General features: G+C 43.9%; 2 protein-coding genes across 2 annotated transcripts; one reads left to right on the plus strand and one right to left on the minus strand.

Moving 5' to 3' along the window:
• The first annotated feature begins 3,353 nt into the window (after positions 1–3,353).
• On the plus strand, positions 3,354–5,002 carry LOC133889814 (S-adenosylmethionine decarboxylase proenzyme-like). Its single transcript, XM_062330290.1, has one exon. It carries the CDS (start codon positions 3,538–3,540, stop codon positions 4,762–4,764), a length of 1,227 nt encoding a protein of 408 aa, XP_062186274.1. The 5' UTR covers positions 3,354–3,537; the 3' UTR covers positions 4,765–5,002.
• Positions 5,003–16,701: 11,699 nt separating this feature from the next.
• On the minus strand, positions 16,702–20,195 carry LOC133887857 (peroxidase 18-like). The gene is made up of 4 exons (XM_062327843.1): positions 19,315–20,195; positions 18,398–18,577; positions 17,432–17,597; positions 16,702–17,317 (listed from the first exon to the last, which is right to left on the minus strand). Exons 1-4 carry the CDS (start codon positions 20,017–20,019, stop codon positions 16,899–16,901), a joined length of 1,470 nt encoding a protein of 489 aa, XP_062183827.1. The 5' UTR covers positions 20,020–20,195; the 3' UTR covers positions 16,702–16,898.
• Positions 20,196–21,772: the final 1,577 nt, after the last annotated feature.

A 21,772-nucleotide genomic window follows, 5' to 3' on the forward strand; every position in this document is an offset into this window, starting at 1 on the left:
CCGAGCGCATCACAACGATAACCGAGCCTGTGCGGTCGGTAAGTCGCTAAATCCAAGCGATTTATTGCTTAAATAGGTCGGTTACCGCTAGTAGAAGCTCGGCATTGCGATTCGATGTTGATGTGGTTGATTTTATGTGCGATTCGCTTGGTTATCAGCAGGATTCGCTCGGTTACCGAGTTTGGTTAGGGTTAGTTCAAAGTGGTTAGTGTCAGTTAACGTTGGTTAGCACCTAGTACTTAGTTTAGCTCAATGTTTACTCGTTCTTGGAATTTGTGGAGTGCTAATAGGATGATATATGTTATTTTGCACTAATCGATGATAGATAGAGATGTGGTGTGGTAGCACGTGGACAGTTTAGGTGTAATTACTGGAATAAGGAAAAGAAAGACATGGTGCCACAAGGTTGAAAGAACATTTGGCAGGATGCGGATCGAATGTTATACATTTTGATAGGGTGCCTCCATATGTGCGTGATTACTTTAGGCGTGAGTTGGATAGGGCAAGAGATAAGAGGAAGGGAATGTCTGACGAGAGTCTTTGGAGGCAAGAGTTTGGATAGTTTCGACAAGCGATAATAAGGAGATGGAAGAGGAACAAATGGCTCAGTGTGAGTTGTACGCGCAGGGATGCCGTGCTCCTTCACGCCCATCCTCTGCCGTTGCTCCCGTGCAATTCACTGGTGAGAGTCAGTTTACACATACCACATGTAACGAGTACCACGGTACCCTATCCTCACAAAGGCATGTCGTACAGGGTGGTCATGATGGATCATAAGATAGTGCGAGCTATTCCAGCAACTATGGCATGAAGAGTAGTTCTGGATTGTATCTATACAACTATCGTGTCCCCGATGCTCAGTTAGAGCCGTTTTATTCAGTGGGTCTATGAGTGGTAAGACTCTGAGTTTTATGCCATATTGCAAGGATAATGGTCAGCCACTTCTGTATGTACGGGGTAAAGTTGGGCTGAGTTTAAGACAGAGTTGTTATCTACATGATGAATAATGCTCATGTCCACTGAGGAATATAATACAGCCAAATTTAATCGCCCCCGATAGAAGTTGGTGGTACTGAAGGTGATGATAATTTACTTTCTGCAACTACTTTATCTATATATCATGGTATTGTACTAGTTTTTTTTCCATCTCTAAGTTGCATGTGGTGTGAATACTATATAAACTATATTGGGTAAGTATTGATGAATGATATGTGATTGTGTTTTTAGCTTTTGTATGGATAATTCGACAGATTTATTAATTTGAGATGCTAATTACGTAATGTATATATATATTCAATGAAATAATTATATGGACATGCTCGTATTACGATCAATATCTATTTGTTTCCTTAGAAATATCTAAAATATAGCAAAGATCATGCTAAAATTTTTTCTCATTTTTTATAAATTTCCTCCCTATGTATGATATATGTAAGGAGTAGATATTATAATTAAACAAATTATAGCAAATCTCATTCCATATTTGTTTCTATTTTTGCTGATTTTTTTATTTTGCTAGAACTTTATGAAAATTCAAATAATTTGTTCGGCAACCGCTAAAATTCGGTCGGTAATCATCCAAAATCCCTCGAATTTTGACTAGTTTGGTTATCGATAAATCGTATAAACGGATCGGTTACCGGTCCAATTCACTCGGTAACCGACTGTTCAATTCGGTCGAGTTTTGATACTAATTTACAAATTTGACTGATTAAATTTGTATGAATTTTCGCCAAATTTCAAACAGTTATTATGATAACCACGATATTTTATAACCGCCCCATCTGGATTTTCATGCTCCAAACAAATTTATAAACCTTGCTCAGAGATCTCTCAAAAAAAAAAAAAACCTTGCTCAGAGTTTAAGTGCCAGTCGCGGCCACCTCGAAACTTCCCAGGCTGCCACCAGCAGGCCCCGCTCTCTCCGGAACATGGTCCCACCTGTCATCCGTAGACCACTTCAAATTGGAGGGACTATTGGGCCACTCCGGAGCCTCAGAGAACCCCTCACGAGTCCCCAGACGGAGGGAGACCTCACTGGACGCGGTCCACCGTAGCACAGGCGCACTCAGCCACGAATCCCGATCGTGGCGGGTCCCACCGAACCAACTACCGGTCCAGGGGCGGTCCTCCACGCCACAGGGTCCAGCGAGCGGGTCAATCTACTTGGCGGCCACGGAAACCCGGATCCGATAAGGCCAGCTATAAATGCCGGGCCAAATCAGGGCTTCCTCTCCTCAGCCGCACGCTTCTTGTTGCCTAAGAGTTCCTCCTCCCTCGCCGCCGCCCGTCTCGCTGAGAGAGAAATCGAAGAACCCGCCGAGATCGTGGGAGTGAAATCCTTTCGCTGGTCTCAGCCCGGGGTCCTCTGCGTCGGGAGGTGGTGAAGGGAGGGGATTCGTGAGATCTGTACCGGATCACGCGGGCGCGCTCGGGGTTGTGGGGTTTCCAGGCATAGCTTCGTCGAACTGTAAGTATTCTCGTGGCCGGTTCCCCTCTCGTGCTGCTTTTGCTTGTAGATTTGTGGGTTTCTGGACATGAGATGCGGTTGTTGTGTTAATTTTTCCGGATGACGAGAAGTCGATGTTTATGCTCCTGTGAGAATTCAGAAGTAATTGTAGGTTTCCTAATTTTGTGTGGTCTTTCGAGTTATTCCCCTAATTTCTCGTCGTGACGAAGCGTGCCCATGATTAGCATATTACTGAAAAAATTGGTGGTAGCAAAAGTATAGTATTTACTCGGAAATTCAGTACATGGATAGGAAATATCAGGCGAGAAATATTCTGGCTTGCATGAAGTGAATGAGATTATGCAAGGTTAAATTTTCTTCTTTTCCATTAGATCTCATCAGGTTTGTGGTTATTAGTGAATAATTTAGGCCCGTTTGCTTTTTTGGTTGGAAATACGGATTTGGGCATACGAATCTTTGTGCTCGCGTAGTTGTGATGTTTTCTTCTCGAGATCGTTTCACATAAGTTCGATTCTGGCGCATGATTGATTCGATTTTCATGTGTACCTTACGTTCCTAGTGAAAAGCAGATACCTTTTTTACTCTGGAAAACAAATTTGTTGATTTAATAACTCTTTTATCTTTCCTGCAGGATTTTGATGTACTAATGGAGTCTAAGGGTGGCAAGAAGTCTAGCAGTAGTCGTTCCATGATGTATGAAGCTCCCCTTGGCTACAGCATTGAGGACGTTCGACCTGCCGGAGGCGTGAAGAAGTTCCAGTCTGCTGCTTACTCCAACGTAAGGATCAATCACAACGACTCAATAAATTCCACCATTTTGTTCTTGCATGTGTTGCTAACAATGTCAATTGTTTCTTCCCTTGCAGTGCGCGAGGAAGCCATCCTGATATCCCTTTCGGCTTCCCCATCCCAGTAGTTTAGGATTTCCCGTCTTTTCCATTCTGACGCTTTGATTCTGATCAATTCTCTGGCTTGCTGCTTCCTGATAATCGACCAGTTCTCCAGTCTTGCTCCCTGCACTCCTCCGTCCTCCATCTCCGGCATTGTGTTCTGACTCACCTGCTCCAATGGCTGTCCTTTCTGCTGCTGATGCTCCCCCGGTCTCTGCGATTGGGTTTGAAGGCTACGAGAAACGCCTTGAGATAACTTTCTCGGAGGCATCTGTCTTTGTCGACCCTCATGGGCGTGGTTTGCGTGCCCTCTCCAGGGCCCAGATTGACTCTGTTCTGGATCTTGCACGGTGCACCATTGTGTCCGAGCTCTCCAACAAGGAATTCGACTCCTATGTCCTTTCTGAGTCGAGCCTGTTTATCTATCCTCATAAGCTTGTCATCAAGACCTGTGGGACTACCATGCTCCTGCTCACCATTCCAAGGATCCTCGAGCTTGCCGAAGAGCTGTCTATGCCGCTTGCTGCTGTGAAGTACTCCCGTGGGATGTTCATCTTCCCCAGTGCACAGCCGGCCCCCCACAGGAGCTTCTCTGAGGAGATTGCTGTCCTGAACCGCTACTTTGGTGGCCTCAAATCTGGTGGTAACGCTTATGTGATTGGAGATCCAGCAAAGCCTGGACAGAAGTGGCACATCTACTACGCCACTCAGTACCCAGAGCAACCTATGGTTACCCTTGAGATGTGCATGACTGGTCTAGACAAGAAGAAAGCTTCAGTCTTTTTCAAGACTTCTGCTGATGGTCATACATCATGCGCTAAGGAAATGACCAAGCTCTCTGGTATCTCTGAAATTATCCCTGAGATGGAGATCTGCGATTTTGACTTTGAACCCTGTGGCTACTCCATGAATGCGATCCATGGCTTTGCATCCTCTAACATTCATGTGACCCCTGAGGATGGTTTCAGCTATGCCAGTTATGAGGTTATGAACTTCGATGCCACTGCTTTGGCTTATGGCGACCTCGTTAAGCGGGTCCTCAGGTGCTTTGGCCCTTCGGAGTTCTCTGTTGCAGTCACCATCTTTGGTGGCTGTGGCCAAGCAGGTACATGGGGGAAAAAACTTGATGTTGAGGCTTACGATTGCAGCAACATGGTAGAGCAGGAGCTCCCATGCGGTGGCCTTCTTATTTACCAGAGCTTCTCTGCTGATGAAGGCTTTGTTGCTGTCGGGTCACCCAAATCCGTCCTTCACTGCTTTGAGGGCGAGAACGTGGAGAATGCTGCTCCTGCGAAGGACGGCAAACTGGCTAATCTTCTCTGCTGGGAAGAGGACGCCATGGAGGAGAAAGATGTAGTGCTGGACGAGCAAGACGACGGGCTTCTGGTTTCGATTCGCTGCTGAGCTTTTTTCGTCCGTGGAATTTGTACCGATCGATTGTCGTGGTTTTCGTTTGGTTATTGTGTGAAGCAGCCAAGCCAGGCTATTAGTGTTATCGTTTGTAAGCATCGGTTATGATTTGTGCCGCATGCTGAGTCTGAATAAATCTAAATCTCTAGGTGGTCTGCTGCGTCTGCCACAATGAGCATCTGTGGAGAATTGTCTGTCAAAGCATATGAATAAGAATAGTCTTTTAAGTTAATGGTTTGTTTATTTGTCTTTAGCTTTCAATTTTGTTGTCATCTATCTAATTTGTGTGCAGTACGAAGAAAGAAGACGAAAGCATAAAATTGCTAACCCCGTTCTCCTTCGTATCCTGATAGCAGTCATCTGTAAGCTATTGGTTGGTCACTTGTTCGTCGGTGTTGGTTAAGTCGATGTTTTTCTGTATGGCCGAACTGTAGAGATGTTACGTACAGCTCAAAGGTATGGATCCTGTTGCGGATAGAAAGTAGAACATGTAGAAAGCAGAAATAATGAACTCTAGAACTGGTTTGTAGGGTGTTTATATATTTATAAATATTGAATGGATATAATGAAAGAATATATCTATTAAAAAGATACTCCTTCTTAATAGATACAAATATTGGTAATTGATTACATGACTAACACATAAAAGTTGTTTATTCATAACACTTCTCCTTATTAATTGTCCATAATGTAAACTTTTTATTGAAAAACATTTCTAAAACTCTGGTAAAAATATAAGGAGAGGATAGTATGTTGATATGCCATTAAATCTCTTTTAAAATCTCCTTTAAAATCTATTAGAAAAAATAAGAAGAAAATGATATGACATATATTGATTATTGTCTCATTGTAATCATATACGAGAAACTTAGAAAAAGAACTCATTTGGTGAACTTAGATAGCAATAATTATGATATATGAATTATATTAAAATCTCCGAAAAACCTCTTGAAAAAATAGAAGAAATAATAGTGATATGTTGTTAAAATTCCTTTAAAAGCTAGTGGGGAAATAGGAGAAAATGATACATCATATATTGATTATTGTTTCTTTGTTAACTCGTATGAGAAAACCTTGTGAAAGGAAAAATCTATAAGCAAGTTTAGAGAATAATAGATATGTCTTGTATAACTCCTTTGAAAATCCTTATGGGAGAAATAAGAAATATGATATATGATCTTGTGTAGATATTGCCTCATCAAAAAATTTATATGAGAAACCGTATAGGAAAAACTCATAAACAAAAAGAGTGTAATGTAATATGAATATGTTATTATTTAAAGATGAACTCCTCCTAAACCTTGCAAATCTCGGAGTCGTCGTATACCAATTCTGTTAATATTGGAATATGAAAGTTGGTAAGGACTTAATGAATAGATCAACAAGGTTATCCCGTGATTTAGTTTGCAAGATATCTACCTCACATTAGTAGGATAGAATAATTTATGAGCAATATGTTTGGTAATATTGCTCTTTATATAATATATTTGCATTTGAGCAATGCATGTAGAATTATTTTCATAGATAATTATTGGTTGGTGATTCAATGGAACCACTACCACATGATTGTTGTATGTGCTTTGTCATTCTGCGATGACATACACATGTATGTGATGATTTAGAATGATAGGTGGAAATAGCCACTGGAATTAGTTTTGATGACTCCTAAGAGATGGCTATATTACCATGAAATCAATCTGTGAGCTGGCGTTATAGGGATCAATTATATAGCCAGAATCTGAATATCTCACTATAGTTATATCTTGGTTTTTTTGATAGAAAAACCTAGATCTTTGGTGCCATCAAGATATCTGTAGATATCCTCTTTGACTCCTGTCTAATGGCGTTATTAGATCTGCGTTGTTTAAGCTAGAAAATTATCTGCAAATGCAATATTAGGCTTGTTGCGGTTTGCAAGATATATGAGCGCTTTGATAGCACTAAGATATAGAACTTTAGGTTTAATATCTTTTCTTTGTCAACTTAAGGTATGAATAGATCTTGATTCATATTTAGGGATTGAATGACCATAAGTATTTGATGGATGATTGTTCAATATCATTTGAATATTGGTAGACAGATGGATACATATTCCTGAATGAATATGCTTAAGTTGCATACTTAAGAGAAATTTGGTTTAAAACAAATCATTTATCTCAAATTTCATCTTAAAATGATTACATACTTTGTCGTGTGTAGTTTAGAGATGATATAGAATCCAATTGGGATTTTATTATAAACACATATATGCAATCGTTGGAGTAACCCTTTTATGCAAGGAACTCATTTAGTCAGTTGTACCATAATCAACTTAATTGTTTAAATATATATTAAGATTTATATTTAGATTCAGAATGTGAAGTCCATTAGTAACTTATATGTTCGAATATATCTAATTCATTTGATCTGTCAATAATATTAAATATGAGAATATAATTTTCACACATACTATGTTGTATATCGCATCATAATTGATATCCGGTCTCTAGGTGAACCGTTCTGCTATAAGCCTCGCTATTTTACCATCTTATGGAATGAAAATCCATTTTACTTTTAAAGGAAAGACATTGGATGTATATGTATCACTTTTGTGAAAATCTCTCTTTTTGTAAGCGAGTGCAATTCTACCTAATTGCTTCATTCTATTTGGCTCAGTCCGAGTGCTTAAGGCATCCTGCCATGACCATGGACTTTGGCCTGGATCCAATTAAAGGTTTTCTGTAATTTTTTAGGAGAAATTATATATCGATAATTTGTAGTCTTTGGTATTGATTGATTATATGGAATCAATATAGTTTGTGGAAATATTATCCCATTTAACTCTGTGTATTTCTCAAAACAATAGAGTTAGGGTGTCCCCATGACCTAAAGTCTAAATTTTTGTACACATTTGTGCTGGGTATTTGGATGCTAAATATCCATATACGTTTAGATAGTGAATATTCACAGGGTGTATATCAACTTGATATTGATTTTCATTTACTGTCTTGCAGAAGAGATTCCTTTATTTCCGCGATAGCTTACAACAAACTTTATCCTTTGTGGTCTTATTTCTCCTCATCTTATTTTGATTTGGGAGTTAAGTGGTTTTATTTGGTACATTCACTCTTTTCGGCACATTCATAGTAAAAATATAGGATTTTGTGATACCTTTATTGTCAGAAAATGCATCTTGGCAGATTATTTGTAATATATTAAAAATACAAGATGTTCTGAATAAGGATTCATATATCAGGTACGTGGATATGAGGATACAATGTGAACATGTATGATGTTCTCTTATGATTCTTGGTATTCTTTGTGATATTAATCTGGTCCTAATGCTAGGATTTTTTCTCAAAATGTTATGAGCATACAAACAATAAATATGTCCCATGTGAGAGACTCGAGCTATTATATGATTGACGGATAATTATATTTTATATGGATCCCTAATGCCCTTTAATGTATGTTGTACGGTGGTGATATCGGTACATGAAGAACGTAATCGATTGGCAGATGAGAAATATATGACCGAGGCTAAATTTTCACGTATTAACTGCAACGGAGGGAGTCATATGATTGCAGTTGAATAAATTTGGTTTAATGATGCAGTATGCAGAGTCGCATGTCACCAACAAGAAGTTGACAAATTACAATTCTATGGTTGGTCATGCAAATGAATTTATTCTCTTGATGAGATATTCAGGTAGATCATTATGAATGTGCACATAGGGTACTTACTGCAGTAATGTCCAAAGCCAAATAATAATTGAATGCACGTTACAGAACAATATTGTCCATGCGAATAGATTCGATCCCATGTCTAAGATAATTTGCTCTAATTATAATTATGTGAGCAATGAGTTTGTCATAACTGTAGTGCCTTATTTATAAGAACACATGTGAGACTATTTTATAGATATATCAATCAGTATTGTAGAATATCTAGATGATCCATAATATTATTGAATAGAGCCACATATATATTTTTGAAGGTGTTCAAGAAATTGGGTGGCGTATTTGAAGGTAAAAAGATCTTAAAATTAAATTCCATATGATACATGTGGTGCACATAAATCTGAAAATTTTAGAAATACTGTGACAAATAGAATTGTTAATAATTTTTCTCATCATCTCTAAGGTAGAGTGATCGAGGCAATTATACCGGGTCTTGATTTAATTAAGATAGAAAATTATTTTGTATGCAATATATAGTACAGGTTTGATATATGTACATCATGCTTTTCGACCTGAAGTAATACATGGATTAAGTCAGAATAAATTTGGTAATCTCTTGCACGGTATTGTTGATGTAAGATCCTATAACCGAGAAGCATAGTAAATAAAGTTTTATCTATTTTTTCGTTTGTAGGTTCTTTTTCGCAAAAACACAATTCTGAGCAGATTTTATGAACAGTATGATTGGATTCAGATATATGTCAATTCATGACTTGCATCGGGCAGAATGACTGTCTACTGCTTGTTCATATCTAGTTTTGAGAGTGCTCAGATTGTCTTCCATCAAATACTCAGATTTGATGTATGAATAGATTTGGTGTCTTATTATGTATAAAGCTTCATATTTAACTTGATCTGGTAGCGGTGGATCTCTTTTTTGGGAAGGATTGGAGTGTTGCTACTATTTCGCATGACGCATAACTGACCTTGACGTCTATTGCGCATGTTGGATAATTATGACCGTCAAGCGCAAATTTATCGAACTCTTGGCCGGTCATAATATCGTACATGAATTTTGAACCATAGATTTGATTAATTTACTGTAGGTAAATTAAAAATTATCATGATAATATTGTAATAATGATGCAAAATTTGTAAAGTCAAGTTGAGACTTGAATTATATAGTGTAGATATCAAATTATGTAGCAACACGTTGAAGATAATCACCAAATATGGTGTAGATCTTGCAGTAGTAGGAGACATAATTTGATATTTGTCAGTAGATGTATATGTTTCTATTACTTTGTGTTATGCTAAGTAGAATATTCGAAAGAACACATTGAAGGTAATCATTAAATCAAGATGATAAAATGTAGATCTCACAGTAATGATGGATAATCTGTAAATATGCACTAGATACCATTGTTTCATTACCTTGTGTTTCGCAAATATTAGATGGAGGTAATCACATAGAAGGTAATCATCAAGATGGTGTAGACCTCAAATGTAGTGATTTAACTCTTTGACGGTAGTCACAAAAATGGTGTAGATCGCATAGTAATAGTTTAACACTTTGATGGTAGTCACCAAAAAATGGTGTAGATCGTACAGTAGTGCACGAGTAATTTGCTATTATGAGCATAATCTGCAAATATTGCGGTAGATTTCATAACATCCATGATCTTGTGTTATACCGATATTAGTTGAGTTAGTCACTTAAATTTTACATTTTAATTCTGCTTGAATTAAGCACTTTTGGGCATATGAGCTCTTTGGACTTAATTAAGTGAATTAATATGTTATTTTGCAAGAAAATAATCTCAATTGAAAAAATAACATGGTTGTTTACACAATAGCAAGTTATAGGGATTGCATGTAGCAAACATATTATATACATTGCACAATATTCCAGAAAAATATGGTCTATATTGTCAAATTACAATAGTAAAGTGTATTGGATGTAATTATAGTAAACTTCAGAGTCTAAACATAATAAGTACTTAATATACAGTACTGTTTATTGGACCATTTTGCATTTTCCCAGAAATACAGGGTCTTGTCGAGGGTAAATCCCTGACAATGTTTCCGGGGTATATTGGATGATGCGTGCGTGATCTTTATTCGGGAAGCGTATGTTGGATCCGGTTGTGTCTATGTGTGACTCAAGAACACCGGAATTTATCCAGGTTCAGGCCCTCCTCAGGATAATAGCTCTACATCCTGTGTATTTTTCTTCTTATTGTCTAAGTGAGGTACAGATGATGTTCTTGAGCAACCTTCTTCTCAGCCTCTTTCACTTCTAGGTCTCTTTCACCTCTAGGCCTCTCTTTTTTCTCTATCTCTTACAAGCCTAGTACTCCTCCCTTTATATATCAGAGGGAGAGATGATTTACATTTGAGTCAAAACATAGATTCAGGCCTAGCTAGAGCTTCCTACCTAGGCCCATCATTACTGAGAGCAGACATATCCATTTGCTCTACGGCGCTACAGAGCCTGTCCCATCGCTCCATCGCCTGTGTCATCACGATCGCCTGGACTGCCTTGTCCTGTCCCATGCGTCGCCTGCGCACCTGCAAAAAGATCTCCTACCACGCCCGTCAGGCTGTCCTGTAGCTTTTAATGCTATAGGACGAGACGAGACATGATAGCTCTGTGCCGGCCATACTTTGGATGACCCGAAAGAGGACCTGGGAAAGGAAATACTCGAGTGAAAAGGCATTTATTATGGTTTAGACTTGTTCGGACACATACCTGCCCCACGACCAGAGGGGACTGGTCGTGGGGTTTGCTCCTGTGGCATGGGGACTGGTCACAGAGCTTAGTCGGAGAGTCTGGTTGCATGGTTGTTGGCTGGTCGCGCGGGCGACCATGGTTCAGAATAAAACGTGACACGCAATACCTACCGATATCTTACCAAAGTGGGTCCGCCCGTGAGGGGACCCTACTATTCTTTACACCGAAAAGTCTCATGTGCAAAATGGCCTTAGCCACGTGTTTACTGGCCTGCGGGTCATGTCAATCTGGGCTGAAGTCTAGTCGAACTTTGGGCCTACAAGCCCACACGGGTGAGTGCACTTGCTGAGGTAGGCCAAACCAACCTGGGCCTAAGCCCTATTGTACTTCTAGTCCATGGCCTATTTAGGCTCCCCCGCCTGGCCCACAACCAGTGCGATTAGGGTTTATAACGCTAACCGCCCACTGTGTTACCGCCGACGTTGTTGGGCGGTTCACGTCGCCTCGGGAAAGGCCTCCACCGGCCAAGATTCCAGGGAGGTGGGGTGTCAGATCTGAGAGGCTGTACAGCCCGCTGCGCAGCACCGTGAGAGGAAGTCGCCGCTGGTGTGCTTTAGCAGGAGAGTGGGAGTCGGCCGAAGGCCGCCGTCGCCTAGCCAAATAACCACCTATCGTCAGTCAGTGGGTGTCGCGGACCGACGGATCGAGGCCATGGGCATGAGGCGCTGAAGCGGGCGCTTCATCACGTCGCATTGAGCGCCACCACCGGAGTGCAGATGGCGAAGAGGCCACCAGAGGGTGGAGGGGCGCGTCAGGCACCATTGATAGGTGGAGGTGCACCGCCCTAAGGTAGGGCGCCGCTGGTGTGGACCGTTGTTGAGGCGGAGGAAAGCAACACATATCTGGTCGTTATGGACCATTGTGAAGCTAGGCCGGAGCCACGTCAGCCTCCGGAGTGCTGCTGCTTAGGGCCACCGGCACCCATCGTAAGTGGGTGTTCGGTGTGCCGTGTGTCGCCATCGCATGGAGCAGCCGCGTCCGATGGGATGAAGGCCGCACCGCTGTGGTGAGAAGTAGCCGAGTCCACCACCGTTGCTGGTGGGGTTGCCGGTCATGGGGTTGCTCGACCCCTTTCCCCTTTCACACGCTGAAAGGATTAGGCACAACGCCAGGAGGCCGGCTGGCAAGGAGACCGCCGACAATGGAGAGGTTGTGCGGATGATGGCGCCATCTTAGGGCGGTTGCAACGCCGCCGGGTGTCGTTAAGGGTAGATCTCCGTCGAAGAGTGGAGGTGGCGCTTTTGGAGAACTGTTGTGGTTGGATAGGGCTAGCCGTCGTTGATGCACGGGCGCCACGTGCGGTGTTTTTCCAATCAAGGGTTCTATTCTTGGTTGCTTCTGGCATAGCAGTGTTCGTCCTCGCATGCGTCCATCTGTGCAGAGGCCTTTGTGCCTTTATATTGTTGTTGTTTTGGTGATGGAGAACATCATGCGTCGTGTGCTCTATGGCCGTGAAGACGAAGGCGTGTGTCGACGAGTCTCCCATGGTGTTCATCATGCTCCCTTCAGCGGTTGATTGGCCGATTAGCACAGAGAGCAATAGTGGCTGATAATGTGTTACGGGTAGAAAGTAGAACACAATAAAGAGTAGAAAGAATGAATTCTTGTATTAATTTATAAGGTGTTTACATATTTATACATGTTGAATAGACATAATAAAAAGAAATGTCTACTGTAAAAACACTCTTTCCTAATAGATACAACTATTTATAATTGATCATATGATTAATATCTAAAATATGTCTATTTATAACAGATCCATTGACTTTTGCTCTGTTTATTCTATTTCAAGAACGCACCAAAGATTGCTCTGTTTATTGCGCTAACACAAGTTTATGATTTGGAGTTCTGGTTCATGCAGCTGTATTAGTTGTGATCACAGGGAGGTGACCACTTCTTGATAGATACTGTTGCGTTTGGCAATCAGAAACAGTGCTCTGATTCGGTTGGGTATCGAGAGATTTGCAGAGACCTGATCCGTTCTCCATGCTTATCTGCTGGGGTCGAGGTCTCCTTCAATAATTTGACGTGGTAGGCCTCGGCCCTCGTGAGCTGGACAGGCAATAAACCTATTCCATAGTCCCATGCTGCCGTCTCGTAATATGCCTTTAGCAATTCCTAACGTCGTCCTCCGTGTTTCGTCTGCTCGACTCGGAGCCGCCACAAGCTTTTTCAGCAACACCAAGTCGAATGTTTCGGTCAGCTCAGCTCAGTAGAAGCCTAGTCGTCGTCATCACACGAGAAGCATCTCCCACGCAACTACGCAAACGAATACGTACGCGGTCGGTTCGCTTCTCCTGATCTCCAGTCGAATCATGTATCCTCTGCCCATTGTTGGTTGCTTTTGCCGAGCCAATGAGAGCTCTCATATTTCGATCTCAATGTCGCCATAGCCCGTGCTTTGTTTTGGCTACCGTGGCATGCCGACGCCGCATCTAGAAGAGGCCTCTTGCCAGTTGCCACACGCCCACACCGATCGGGAATACACCCTCCTCGTCCAGTTGCGTAGCCACCGAGTGATTCCGCACGTATCAGTTCAATCCCCGCCTCCTCTTTGGCCGTCCGTAGCATTGCAGGATTATTATCGACTGTCGAATTACGACCGAACCTGATCCTGCCTGCCTGATATCACCCAACGAACACGAAGATATTCTCGGCGTTCCGTCACCAAAGCACCGGCCATCGGTTGGCAAAGCCGGTGGGAGTGGGAGCCTCATCTCCCGCGCCTAACATTCCGTCCGGACGTCCTGATCTCTCACGTTCTTCATGGCTGGGGTAGGCGTACCGGTTTGCGCCCTCCTGTTCATCCGAGGGGAGGGCGACCGGCAACTGCGTGCCCAATGCCCACCTCCACCAGACACGGCGGGAATATGCCTTCTCTGGGCGGCGTCCCCCCCAGCTGCGTTCTGGGGATGGCAGCAAACATCCTCGTTCGCGCTAGCTGCTGAACGCTAGTGGTCCTCCGCTAGGCTAGGGCTCCTTTAGTTCCAAGGATTTTTACAGGATTCTCTATTCCTCTAGAATTAGTCCTATTCATGCCGTTTGGTTCAAAGAAATCAGACAAATGAATTTCGTATGAATACTATACCAACCCTATGAAAACGCAGGATTTCCAATATCCAATCAGAGCTCTTTTTTTTTTCTCTCGCTCACGAAGGGTCGAGGCAAACCTACCCAAACAACTTTTTACTCTAAAATTTCTGTAATTTTCAATTCTCTATGTTACATTTGTATTTCTGTGCTATTCCTGCGTTTTTCCTATTACTGTGCTTTTTTTAATCCTGCATTCCAAAACCATCCTGTAGCAGCACAGTGTTTTCAGAACCCAATGCAGACGGAGGTCCCCCATCCTGTGCTGGCGTGCGTCGGTGGGTTCATTCAAACGTGGGTGGCGTTTCTTCCCTTTTGAGCAGTTTGCTTCAGCGAAACAAGATCCGTCTCCTCAGAGCTCACCCACGGGCTTAGATTACACTTACATGGGCATAGAATGGTGTGGAATAATTCTAGGGACAGCAGAAATGCACAATTCAGCTGCGTCCAAGGTGCAGTGCGCGTGCCATACCAATGTCCACGTCCGGCGCCGAACGCGAGCTCGCCTTGTTAGACTGTCTCTAACTATATTCCCTTTATTTCGTTTTCTTCTCGATTCTTTTTCCCGTTCCCATTCCCTTTATTTCCTCTTATAATCAACAGCTTCCATTCGAGAGGAATCGCGAAGGGAAAGAAGAGAGAATCCCGACCTGAAGAAAATGATCTGAGAATCACTTCGCGACGAGAACTGTGAAGAAAAACTATTGAAACGCTGAAAGAAAAAAAAATCCTGTATATTTTGATCCTGAAGAAAAACTGTTGAACACAGTCTTACGTTGCGTGCTTGGTACCCGGCCGGCCCAGGGATCGGACTGCTCGATCTGAGCATTGCAGAGCACGCAGAGATATATCGCGTCTGTACTGTGTGAAGGCCCGATAGCCCATAGCCAGGATTAGATCATCATCTCCGTGATTAATTCTGGAACGTGGCTGACCATCGAATCGCCCTTTGTCTTTGCCACCCACCAGAAGATGCTCGGGTCGCAGGCTCGCCATGTGCATGCCCTCTGTCCGAAGGGAACCGGTTCCTTTGATTTACTAAATGTGAACAGTACTATGAGTCTGAATGAACAGTTATTTACATTAATTTATTGTTTATAAGGATGGACTATGATGTTATTGTTTGTAAAATAATGTGTACAAGATTACTGTTTGTACAACTACTTTTCACAAAACCACTGTTCATGATCGCTGTTTATAGAGGTACTTCACGATTACTGCTCACCCACTGCCGATTCCTGTCCGAAGATATGGTGTGCAGTGCTTCAGTGCATTTCCTGGGAATTTTGGTTATTTGATCTTGTTGAAATCTCTGTGCATTCATACTACTGGTGGTACAACCCAGCCATGAACCTTCTATACGGAGAGATGTTGAATGCGGCTCTGCTCATGTCGGACTCACAGAGGTCCTTGCCTTGCATACACACTCACATAGCGTACTACCAAGCGAATAGTAGTGAAAATCTAAAATTATATAACATATACGAGCCTGTTTGCTGAAATAAAATATGTTATCGTATTTATAAATTTAACATTCGTATTCAGAGCATCATTTATCGAAAATATATTTTCAGTACACCGTACACATAAAAACTCATATTCGGCACACCGTGTACTAAATACGGTATTGTAGCACATGTTAGACATACCATATGCCGAATATGGATTATAGTGTCGTATTCGGCATATGGTGTGCTGAATATGGCCTTTTCCTGACGTGCCGTGAGTTGACGTGACCGCACGGCAGATAAAAGTCATATTCGGTAGACCATATGTCGAATGCGGTTGATATTCGACACACGGTGTACCGAATATGAGCTACAATGCTATATTCGGTACACCGTGTGCCGAATATGACCGGACCCACGGTTTTTCGACGAACGGTGTAACAAATTCTATTTTCGGTAAATGAAGTGCCGAATACAAATGCTAAAATTATAAATACGACAACATATTATCTATTTCAGTAAATACGCTTATGTATGTTGTCTAATTTTGAATTTTTATTGTGAATAGTATTAACAACTTGTAATAGTATTACCAATAGAGTGAAAATAAGGTATGTTTCACTTGACAACAACCATTATTAGATAAAGATCTAATGTTTAATAAAAAAAACAACGACAACAACCATCGTTGAATGGACATCTAACGTTTGATAAAAAATTGATTTACAATTGAACAATATTTTTTATAGTATAAAAATATACAATTTTTGATACAAACCACATAAATATCCCTAAGTACAGATCAAAAGAACAACGTATCGAGTGAAACATGAGCCTAGTAAATCTGTATAATTAATCAGGTGGCCTACAGAGTTTCAGAGTTCAGAGTATAGACTGTGATTTAGAATGCAGATAAGCTTTAAAACCCATGCCGCCATCTACATAAATTTGATTTCCTTTCTCTCCTTCTCACTAGATGCTGGTACCCACCTACACAAGAACACCTCCCCGACGCACCGCCGGAGCATGAACAAGAACGGCATCAGCTACATCAACAAACGAATCAATCCCGTTCCCACCTCTCTTACACGTGTTACACCATATGTGTTACACCCTGCTGGCTATCGACGTACACTTCAGCCGTTGACGCTGGAGCAGATCCGCCGGATCTCGCCGTCGTTGCCGGTCTTGACGCCGAGGCTGGTGAGCCTGGCGTACGAGTCGGCCCAGCTCGCGAAGAAGCTGTCCTGGCTCTGCGCGAACTCAGCCACCTTCGCCCTGGTGGTGGCGTTCTGCACCAGCACGGCGTCGGTGCGCAGCAGGCCCCTCCCGTCCAGCAGGTTGCCGAAGTACCGGTTGTCGAACACTGACGCCGACCCGGAGTCGCAGTCCACCGCCGTGCCCGCCGACACGGTGCCGTTCACGGAGCAGGCCCGGATCAGCTCGTTCGCGTAGTCGGTGTTCATCGACCCGTCCAGGGGCGTCATGCTCCCGTTCGCGACCCGGAAGCGCTCGCCGAACGTGTTGCAGTGCGCCGAGCCGATGGTGTGCCCGCCTGCATGCGCGCGCGCCGTGGGTGCACGATGTTCAGTCTCAATGAGATGAAGTGAAACTGCGTGACATAGCGCGCGTCCAGTGCAGATTACTCGAGCAAAGTGTTCGTCTGTACCTGAGAGGGTGACGAGGTCGTCCAGGGTGAGCCCCTTGGCGGCGAAGCTCGCCGCCATGTCGTCGACGGAGAAGCCCGTGTCGATGATGTTTTTTCGGACGTTGGATGCTAACGAGACTAGGCCGTCTCGTCTTCCCAGGGCGACAGGCACCGCCGGTCCTCCGGTCTGGTTTGCAACAAGTAGTCCAAACATGAGCATCTCATTTGGTGGATTGTTCATACTGAATGGTATCTCTACTTTTATAGTCCTATGCAATGTAAACTAAAAAAATCTTCAATTTGCCGGCTAGTTTGGAGTTTCGTTGTGCCACTGAATCTAGATTCATGCAGCAATTCAAAGCAGTTTGTAGTACACTAGTGTGTGAAAGTGACATATACAGAATACAGCCTGCAGGTAAAATGGTGAATGTTGCGGCAATTCTGTAATTAGCAGTTTAGCACAGCTGATCTAAAGGTTCAGATCAATTCCAATTCCAGACCATGAGGCCTGTCCACATTCACATGCCATTGCTATGAAACTCTCTCTCTCCTAGGACAAAATGATGAGTAAGTGGGTGACGTATTTTGGACATAAAAGGGCCAGGTCCCAAACATAAGATGACAATCATGAGACTGATGGAAATAGATTCTATTCGATCTGTCCTTATCCCTGTCCCACTGTATTTGGATATAATCATTAGACATTTGGACTAACCTTGTATGTAATTTGTATTTTGTAGAGGTTTGGTCACATCATATCATATCATACACGGGACCAGGAACAAACAATTCATTGAATCCTTAAACCTAATCCCTTCAGCATTTAATAACGAGAGCTTTTGCCTGAGCATTTCAGCTCAGTATCGTTTCTCTAAGCAGATTCATCTTAAACATCAAACTTACTACTGAAGCATTCACAATTTTGAGTGAATTGTAAGCATTCACAATTTTGATTAATGGATTTGAGCTAATGGGCCTGCTACTTACAAATTCAACGGCATCTCTTGCGGCAAGGACGACAATGTCACTGCAAGAGACAGTTGCAGGGCACACGACTTCAAGCAACCTCTTAGCTGCGTCGATAACATTGAACCCTCCAAGTGAGAGATTTGCAGGGTCGGTCCTCTCGGTGCCATCACCTTGAATCAGCACTGATGCATCGCATCCCTGATATCAAGAAAAAACAAATACTCTCTTTAAACGATTTCTGTCAATGTGCATGCTTGAAGTTCTACGCAAACTAAGATATGAGGTGCAAATGCAAGAGGCTGCATGAGCGGCCTTCAGTCATACACATGCAGGCTTTCAAAGGCTACATTGTTGCCATCTACCATTTAGTCTGCATTTTTGCGCTTCGGAGCAAGCTGACTACATCTAAATTAATCCATGCACGCTATCAGGATTAAAAAAAATGGAGAATAAGTGATGCAAGCTTTGAACAGAGACATTATCACAGGATGCAATTGTGCTTCATGACAATTTGCTTGGACCATCAACTTGGGCTTTCTTCAGGGAATTGGTTAGGGGACATAAGGTCTAACTTACTGTGGAATTTGCGCTTGTTCATTTCTTAAGCTCTGCAGCATTTTAAGCGGAAAACAGAAGCAAGCATTTCTTTTTACTCAGCACTCTCTGATGTGGGGGGTAAGAGTAGTGGGCAAATTAATCCGTGACGCAGATTGCACCTGACATGACCACCCCCTGAATGCATGTAACCTAGATCTAGTTCTTTGCATGCACAAAGACTAACCCAAAATATCTCTGCATGCATGGTCACCTAGATTAGGGACATCCGTTTTACCAGTTGTTGGCATGCAAAAAAAACTCCGCAGGTTGCAATAATGCGACGCCACATTTTCCCCAAATGCAAGGAGAAGTGGATCCAGACACTGTCCATTCCATACCTCTACGAAGCAGTCATGGAAGACCAGCCTGAGAAGCTTGCCGGGGATGGTGGGGTCCAGAGTGGAGGCCGACCTGACGACATCCCTCACCGCCAGCTCCACGCCCAGGCAGGACAACGCGTAGTAGCTGGGCGAGAGCTGGCCCAGTGAGGACGATGTCGACGGCGAGGAGCTCGGCGGAGGCTGCGGCGGAGCAGGTGGTGGTGGTGAGGCCGGCGACGGAGACGGTTTCGGAGCAAGGGACGGGGATGGTTTTGGAGCCGGCGGTGCTGCAGGTGGAGCCGGCGAGGCAAGTGGAGGTGACGGTCTTGGCGCCGGCGCCGCCGTGGGTGGGGATGGTTTCGGAGGATACGGTGGCTTTGGAGTTGGCGAGGCTGCAGGTGGCGGTGACGGTCTTCGCGTCGGCGCCGCGCGGGGCGGAGACGGCGTCGGAGCCGGTCTAGGAGACGGAGATGGCTTCCGAGCTGGCGCCACGGATGGCGGGGACGACGGCTTGGCGGCCGGCGCCGTCGGAGGCCGCGACAGCCTAGGAGCTGGCACCGCGGGTGGTGGAGACGACGGCTTCACGACCGGCGCCGTCGGAGGCCGCGACAGCCTCGGGGCCGGCGACGGCCTCGGGGACGGCGACTGCGAACCAGCGAGCGCCACTAGCGCTGACAAGACCAGCATTGAGCAGACGGCACCGCCACTGAGCCGCCGACTCATGCTGGAGCTCACGAGCGAGTGCCACTGCTGCGCAGGAGCCTTTTTCTTGACGAGGGAACCGTGTGCGTGTGCAAGGAGGGGGTGCTTGCTCGGCTCAGCTAGCGGCGAGACTGCGAGAGGGTGCGGTGGTGTCTGCAGAATCTGTCGTGAGCGTCTCTGGCATTAAAACGGCAGCTAGCAGCTGCGGCACTATGCTCAGAGGCTCGGAGCTGCTGGCGCGATCTGTACGAGACGCGCGCCCAACCGACGCGACACGTACGTAACCGGCACAGAGGCTAGGCAATCTGGATGGCCCGGCGGAACACGGCATGCCGCATGCAGCCGGGTCGGCAGCAAACGGAAATTTCCGGAACAGGATGTGCATTATTTGAATTGTTTATATATTTTGCATCCTAATTTAAAAGTAAACTAAAGAAAAATGTTGAAAATAGTATAATTGTAAATGTACAAATCGATACAACCATATTTTAATAGGAAGCGATATTTTTACGATTTTATCAACCACATTTTTCTGATTTTTTTATGACGTGTAAATATTTCGGTGAGATGACCACACTTTTTAATTTTTTAATGTTTTGATTTTTATGCATTTTTCTGGTGGGATGTCCATATTTCCCGGTTATTTTGTATAATATGTAAATATTTTGATTTTTTATCCATTTATTTCAGTAGAATAGCCTTTTATCATTTTATTATTTTTTGAATCTCAAAACAGGAACTATACATATAACCGGTGTGTGGAATTAAGCGGGCACGGCACCAGCTTAATTCCGTCGTCGTACCGGTACTCTACTCTCGTAGCAAGCCCCCGCATCATCTCGCATTTAAGCGAGGCCATTGCAAGATGCAACGCCTCCTAGCTTAGCTTATGCTCCAGCTGCCATTGATGATGCGTCTCTCTATCTCTCTCTCTCGGGTGTAAATGCTCTCACGCGGCACTGATGCCGTTTCTACCACGACAACGACGGCCCCGATTTCCTTCCCGTCCCGGACCTTCTTGGTTCTTGCGCAGGGCCGGGGTGAGCATGTGGGCGTAGTGTTCATTGATGGCGAGCGAGTGGCGCCTCGCTGGGCTCCAGCCCAAGGGGCTAGCACGATCTTGGTGCGCCATTGATGGCGGCATTTAGTTCCCTGCGTCGCTGGTTGGCAGAGGGGAGGGAGGTCGGCGGGGGCCGGGGCCGGGGGTGCATGACATGCCATCTGCGCTCTGCGGCAGTGTGTCCTCGATCTGGTCTTTCGCGCTGCAGTTTTACTGGGGCCGCGGGTTGAATTCGGTGGCTGCAGCGTCATCTCCATTCTGGGGCTTTCAAACTGGGCAGCGAAGAATATCAGGATAGCTTCGTCGTCGTGGATGAATGATGCCGGCCGGTGGTCTGCACTCTGCACCGCTGCTCCTTGCAGTACTCGCCAACCACCAGTATGCATTACGGGACCTGCTGCTTTGGCACGTCTGAGGGCGCTGCTACAAGTAGATACAGCTGTGGATGAGCTCCCTCCCATAAGCTTTACCGGCACAGGAATACAAGATAAGCTTTAAGATTCGTGCGCGCGTGTATTGGTTCCTTTGCCCATGTTCAGCCAGCCTCTCGTCGGCATGCAACGGTGCAGATCATAGGTAGAGGGGCTCTATTTCCACGCTTTGAGTGCTTATCTGTGTTTGGCTAGGAGTAAGATGAAATAAGATGATTCTGTTTATATATTTAAGGATATGATGATTTTATTTATATATTTATGGATAGAATGATTCTATTTA

This window comes from Phragmites australis, chromosome 13, assembly GCF_958298935.1.
Source record: "Phragmites australis chromosome 13, lpPhrAust1.1, whole genome shotgun sequence".
NCBI lineage: Eukaryota > Viridiplantae > Streptophyta > Magnoliopsida > Poales > Poaceae > Phragmites > Phragmites australis.

What these genes read in the sequence shown, in the direction of transcription:
- LOC133887857 (XM_062327843.1), bottom strand. Translation starts at nt 20,019, where the DNA reads ATGAGTCGGCGGCTCAGTGGCGGTGCCGTCTGCTCAATGCTGGTCTTG. An exon ending in CAAGAGATGCCGTTGAATTT is followed by an intron (nt 17,598 to 18,397) that starts GTAAGTAGCAGG and finishes GTTGCAAACCAG; the next exon opens with ACCGGAGGACCGGCGGTGCC. An exon ending in CGACCTCGTCACCCTCTCAG is followed by an intron (nt 17,318 to 17,431) that starts GTACAGACGAAC and finishes GCGCGCATGCAG; the next exon opens with GCGGGCACACCATCGGCTCG.
- LOC133889814 (XM_062330290.1), top strand. Translation starts at nt 3,538, where the DNA reads ATGGCTGTCCTTTCTGCTGCTGATGCTCCCCCGGTCTCTGCGATTGGG.